A 6,901-nucleotide genomic window follows, 5' to 3' on the forward strand; every position below is an offset into this window, starting at 1 on the left:
ATAAATAATCAATTCTCATTACCACGTATTCAGGATGTCTAGTGTTATTTCCCCATGTATTATGTGTCAGCACTTTTTTAAATCTATAAATATGATTTTGCTGCCTAAGTGCAGGTTAAATATTACTGTATTTGGTCACAAAACTTTCACTGAAGATTCACACTTTTCTAATGTGTATATCCTGGGTGAAAGTTGTATGAATCTTGTGTAAATAGACCCCTGAGATCAGGTCATGATCTGCCTAACTTAACTCTGTTGCAAAAATGAACCAAAATGGTGACTGCTTACATAATCACTAACTGATCATCTGGGCTCCTCTGGAGGAACGAGGACACAGGAAGTCTTGTCCTGTGCTCTACAAGTCCCAGCATTCAACTTTGGTTGATTTTAGCAATGGTGTTAACTTCGGCAGACCATGGCAAAATGTAAAGCTGGCCATACACTGTAGTTACACCAAAGCTTTTTATTAACCATTGCAGTAGGGTTACCCCCGCACTGCAAGGGTTAAGTGCTCATTTGTGTCTAGAGATAAAAATAACAGATATACTCGCCTGAAGCTCCAAGCCAGCCAGCTGTCACAGTGCTCCCTCCAGCCTGTCTTCTCCTACAATGCACCATTAGACTGTACCTTGGTGTCCTCATGTGATGATCTGAGGGACCTTAGACCACTGCAGAGAAAGGGGAGAGACATTGGAAGGACCAGTCTAAGAAGAAGTTGGCTTGGAGCTTCTGGTGAGTATGATCTTTTTTTTCACTTTTAAACCTAGACACAGATGAACATTTAACCCTTGCAGTGTGGGGGTAGCAGAGTTATTCTTTAAAAGAATTGGATGTTTCTTGACAGAGCTGGACCGAAAATTGGCAACTCAACAGTGACTGCAGCCAATTAGTGCTGGTCAAGTCACTGTTCTGGTATACTGATAGCTGGGGGTGCCGGCTGTCAGAATACAATTGCCTGGTAGGGGGATACTTGTTCATTTGCTCTGTTTTAGCATAGATGAGAACATCTGTTAGCAGTCTGGCCAGCTTTAGTTTGTGTAGAAAAAAAGGTGTAGCATTCCAATTAGATTTTAATTAATTTGCTAAGCTCACTACATTGTTGTTACTCATGCTAGGCAAAGTGACATTTGTAAAGGATGCTAGAGACAAAGATGTGATCAGGCTGTGAGAGAAGCTGCTACAGATAGCGTGAGGGGAAGTGCCACAGATGCTAAGGCAAAGAAGTAGAAGACAGGGATGTGCACATTGTTTGGGGATGTGAACACTTTTCAGGGAGCAATGTGTTTGTGTTTGGGGGTTGTGTGCAATGATGTAAAATAACACCTTTCCAGAGTGTGAGATGTACAGAGGGAACAAAATGGGTCTTGGGGACTTGTCAACGTTGCTGTACAAAGCTCCAGAATGAGTTGGATCTTAGAGGGGGTGAAGGTGCTTTCCTTCTACATTTCTTCCTGGAGTCCTCCAGCAGCGACCTACACTACATTGCCAAAAGTATTGGGACACCTCTCCAAATCATTGGATTCAGGTGTTCCGTGAAATTTCCTTGCTACTAAATATTCCACGGTCACCTGTTAGTGGTATTATAACAAAGTGGAAGCAACTGGGAACAACAGCAACTCAGCCACGAAGCTGTAGGCCACGTAAAAAAATGACAGAGCGGGGTCAGCGCATGCTGATGTGCACAGTGCGCAGAAGTCGCCAACTGTCTGCAGAGTCAATAGCTACAGACCTCCAAACTTCATGGGGCCTTTAGATTGGCACAACAACATGCGTAGAAAGTGGGTGGTAATGGGTTTCCATGGCCGAGCAGCTGCATCCAAGCCTTACATCACCAAGTGCAATGCAAAGCGTCGGATGCAGTGGTGTAAAGCACGCTGCCACTGGACTCTAGAGAATTGGAGATGTGTTCTCTGGAGTGACGAATCACGCTTCTCTGTCTGGAAATCGATGGACGTGTCTGGGTCTGGCGGTTGCCAGGAGAATGGTACTTGCCTGACTGCATTGTGTAAAATTTGGTGGAGGGGGGATTATGGTGTGGGGTTGTTTTTCAGGGGTTGGGCTTGGCCCCTTAGTTCCAGTGAAGGGAATTCTTAAGGCATCAGCATACCAAGACATTTTGGATAATTTCATGCTCCCAACTTTGTGCAAACAGTTTGGGGATGGCCCCTTCCATCATGACTGCGCACCAGTGCACAAAGCAAGGTCCATAAAGACATGGATGAGCGAGTTTGGGGTGGAGGAACTTGACTGGCCTGCACAGAGTCCTGACCTCAACCCGATACAACACCTTTGGGATGAATTAGAGCAGAGACTGCGAGCCAGGCCTTCTCGTCCAACATCAGTACCTGACCTCACAAATGCGCTTCTGGAAGAATGGTGAAACATTCCCATAGACACACTCCTAAACCTTGTAGACAACCTTCCCAAAAGAGTGGAAGCTGTTATAGCGGCAAAGGGTGGGCCAACTCAATATTGAACCCTACGGACTAAGACTGGGATGCTATTAAAGTACATGTGCGTGTAAAGGCAGGCGCCCCAATACTTTTGGTGATATTGTGTATCTTTAAATCACACAGGAGGAAGGACCGAGTGTCACATGCCATATGAGGAAGTGGCTAGGCCTGGGACTCTCATCTGCTGGTGGGGGCTGATTATTTAGATTGGGGCTCCATTCCGTGCACTGAAAGAAAACATAGTAGACTCATCCAGTTCAAACTTGAAGTTTTAATGCCTTTTAAAAATCTATAGAATGGAGTAGAAAGGAAGACCCAGCATAGGTATCTGAATCGTTCTTGATATCCACTGCCTGTAATCCTCTCTATAGCAGACTGTAGACTGGGAGAGTGAGTTAGGACTCTATTACTTTACACTGTTCAGTCAGCCTACAGTGACCATGCCTACAGGAGAGGAGGGCACAGAAATGACCTTATCAATGTTCTGCTGTTCTTTCATTATGCCTTCATGGGCTGAGAGAGAGGAAAGGGGACTTAAGATGGCCATACACTGCTAGAATCCCCAACCCTGCCCGGCTATTGTATTCTAACAGTGGAGAGTGTACTGCTGTCAAAATACATGACTAGAGACTGCAGCTGAACTGAAGTCACGTTTAAGATAAGAATTTCGGCCCGGCAACTTTGACAAAAGTCGATTGAAAAATTGAGTAAGACATAACATAAATGAGGTATATAATGAAGAGTACAGATTTTTTTTGTCTGGAGTTCAATTTTAATAAACGTTTTGATGGGATGTATGCATAGATCTATTATCCATCATGATGGCCAATCCATGAGTATGTGGCCAGTATTGACTGAAAGCATGCCAATGGTTTTATTTAGTTGTATACCACCTTACATTTCTATGTATTTTAACATTTCATGCATCACTGTGTTTTTGGTACAGGTACCGAAGTGAGAAGGTGACAATCAGTTACACGGAATACGTGGCCTCCCGCCAACCAGCACAGCAAAATGGCACTGTGCATGCACCTCCTCATTATACGCATTACTCCTGACACAGCGCTGCCCCCACCGCAGCCCTGTCCCCCGCTCGCCGGCAATGCCTGTGACCTCCTGACATCTGACTCCTCCTCAGCGCCCTCCTCCTGGTCCAGTTACCTGTACTACTGCACCATTTTATGAGCTTCACCAGAGGGGGGAGCCGTCCCCAGAGACTCGCAGACACATGCAGCCTTACCTCACCCCAGCACTCTCCAGGGACTAAGGAGGGAGAGCTACGTGGGATATTACAGTCTCCACCAACCCCTCCAGTGTAAGGGGTCACTTCCCCCACAAAAAAAGCACTTTTAGGTTTTTACATTCTTAACTCCTTAATTTTTTATTATATAAATACGTATCTATATAAATGTCTTTTTTTTTAACCTTAAACATCCTTAACTTATGAAATCTGATCCCTTCCATATTAAGCTGGCCATATATTGGTCAAATTTCAGGCATTGAAGAAGTTGGTCCTAGAAATCTGGGCCAAGCAGTGACTGCAGATAGTCTGCAACAGGCTCTGTTCAGGTATTCTGATTTTTAGGATAGACCCGCTGGGGGATTTCCCCCATCCACGCTGTTAGCAAAAACTATCAGTGTATGGTCAGCTTTCCACTTCCCTTGATTGGGTAACATTAACTTAGTTTGGTGCTCGTATCTGGAACAACTATGCCAACCCAGGTCTGGTGCTGCGCTGGATATGGTCTGAGAGGAGTCCTGCAATGTGACAAGCCAGTGTACAAAAATCCTTTTAACTGTCACGCGAGTTTCCGTGTGGTTTTAATTGTTACATAAATCCAAATATGTATTTTACCCTTAGCATTACTATTTTGCACTTTTTAATCTTTCTATAATGGAGGTATAACAAACTACAATTTCACATTTATCGGAGTTCTGCAATACCGTGCAGCGCACACAAGCGCTCAGGCCCATATTAAACAATAAAAGTATAAGATTTATTTCGATGCTATCCTCCAAACCTGACAGCTCTGATGTGATTGGGCGCCATGGATGGCAGTGCCTGTGTGATCTCAGTATGAATATATAAGGATAACAGATTTGGAACATTACCCATGGAAACTACTATCTATTTTAAAGCCGAGCTCTACACTTGTGACAAATGTTATACTCTACAGCAAAGGTAGTCAAACTCCAGCCCTCCGGTTGTGGTGCAATTACAAATGCTATTATGCAAGAATCTAACAGAGATGACTCCGAGAGGTAGATGCATGACGGGATTTGTAGTTTCTCCACAGCTGGAGGGCCTGAATTTACCTACCCCTGCTCTACGGCCAGGCAAGTGAAATGATCAACTTATTTTGAACCGCATTCCTTCCTCTCATGGATGTACAGGTTCTTGATGTATTTATTATATCCAATGGGAAATGTTCAAATTTTGCAAACTGTAATGTGGATTTGTGGACACTGCTGTGTCTGTTTTGCCTATGGGAAGCAAAACAGTTTTGCCTACGGGCCCCTGTGAATTCCTCCTATTCTGGGAATGCAGCTATCATTCTTAATGGCAATGAACAAAATTTTAATTGCTCACCAGGCACGATGGATTTTTCAAGAGCCGGTACATACGTGTTAGGCAATGTTTGTTATTCACAAAGTTGATCAATTGATGGTTTCACTGCCGAGCTTCAATATAACAAATTAGTCAGCAGAGTAAAGTTATAGTTTAATTCAAGTTTAAAGTTACTTTTGTCTCTTTAAAAATGTTACATTTCTACATTACTGTTCCATTTGTATTCCATGAAGACTGTCGATAATGACATATTTTATGACCGTTGTTAAGCCTGCTGGTAAACTGGAGAGGCAGCTCAGGGGAAGAGTGTGCACTTGTGCAGCAGAGACAGGGAGAGAGGATGGATTTTGCACATGAAATGTCAGAGTCAACCGGAGGAGCAAGCAATGAGACAGCAATTTACTGGCCTCTCCAGCAGTAAATCTGATAAGTTCCCCCCAAAGCATATCCCCCTCCTATCCTCTGAGGAATCACGGAAGATTGTTTTTTTCCTTTCATGCTGCTCAGAATAAATTGAACTGATTAAATCAGGCAATGGAATATGGTCCTGTCTTGATTTGCAACACCTCGGCTCATTTACATTGACAGCTGTTGCTTGCATCCCTTCTCAAACTCACAAGATAACTCGTATTGTCATACTGAGCCTTATTTATTAATGTGTCTCATTGTGCTCTAGCCCCTATTCAGCTTCAAACCTGCACTGAAGAATGACCGCTGGAATCCGAAAGCGCTAATCTTTTTGGTTGATCTTGGGTAAAATGGTCAAAGTGTGTCTAAACCCAACAGCAAAAATGTTTTTTGTTTTTTTTTGTAGCTTACCAATCCTTTAACCTCTTGCCGTCCGCCCGTAGTAAAAAAACGGACGGACGGCACTGCAGCATCTGCGGGTTGCCGTCTCCAGACGGCAATTTTTTTCTGCTCGCGCGCGCCCCCTAGCGGGCACGCACGGGCAGAAAAGACCCGTCATTAGATCAGGGGTCTCAAAGTACCAGCCTACAAGCCGGTACTATGTGGCCCGCAGCCAGCTGACAAGTCATGTACGTGTTCGTGAACTGCGCACCTGACTTGAGGGAGCAGCTACACGGTCTGCATCTCTTGTAGGATGCACACCGCACAGCCACTTCTCTGTGTCAGCACGTGGATCCTTTCCGCGAGTGCTCTAAAATCCTTCAGTAAACGCTGGGCGAAAGGATGGCTTAGTAAGGTCTGTACCAGACCTTACTAATCAACCACTAGATCACCAGAGAAAGGATAGCAGGAGAGGGGGCTCTTTGTTTTATTTTATATGTGGGTGTGCGGGGGGGGGGGTATTATTTTATATGTGCAGAGGTCGTATTTTTTAGTATTCACATCTAAGTATATGTGTGATTAGGGTGTGACTTGCGTTTAGGTATAGGTGTGACTTATGTTTTCCTGCAGCAGAAATCCCTAATCTGGCTTTTACAAGCGGCGACTGTCTCCCATTCAAGTTAATGAACAGTTGACCACCGCTGCATGTAAATGCCTGCACACCGCATGTAGCGATATGATTACATGTAGTTAAGAATCAATCGCTCTCTGTGGATGCATCGATTTTGCATCCAGGGAGAGTGTTTTTATAACTGCATATAATCATATCACATGTCATTAGATGCAGTGTGCCGGCGTTTACATGCAGCAGTGGTCAACTGTTCATTAACTTGAATGGGTGACAGCTGCCGCTTGTAAACTCCAGATTAGGCATTCCTGCTGTAGGAAAACACAAGTTCCAGATGCAGGAATCCCTAATCGCACCTACTTACTGATGTGAATGGGCCCGTATTATGAGTATATTAGTGTCCGTAGTACCATGCCAGATATGGTCACATTGTATTTTAAAGTATGAAATTTGGCAAGCGGC

General features: G+C 44.2%; 1 protein-coding gene across 1 annotated transcript in view; it reads left to right on the forward strand.

The window, feature by feature from the left end:
• The window catches only part of AMMECR1L (AMMECR1 like), a 28,889-nt gene extending 24,946 nt beyond the window's left edge, over window positions 1–3,943 (forward strand). Inside the window, exon 7 of the mRNA XM_018563482.1 lies at window positions 3,400–3,943. Within this exon, the coding sequence (XP_018418984.1) occupies window positions 3,400–3,511 (112 nt within the window). The 3' untranslated portion in view covers window positions 3,512–3,943. The remainder of the gene's footprint in view (window positions 1–3,399) is intronic.
• Window positions 3,944–6,901: the final 2,958 nt, after the last annotated feature.

Source organism: Nanorana parkeri, unplaced genomic scaffold (genome assembly GCF_000935625.1).
Source record: "Nanorana parkeri isolate BGI_ZX_2015 unplaced genomic scaffold, ASM93562v1 scaffold667, whole genome shotgun sequence".
In the NCBI taxonomy this organism is placed as follows: Eukaryota; Metazoa; Chordata; class Amphibia; order Anura; family Dicroglossidae; genus Nanorana; species Nanorana parkeri.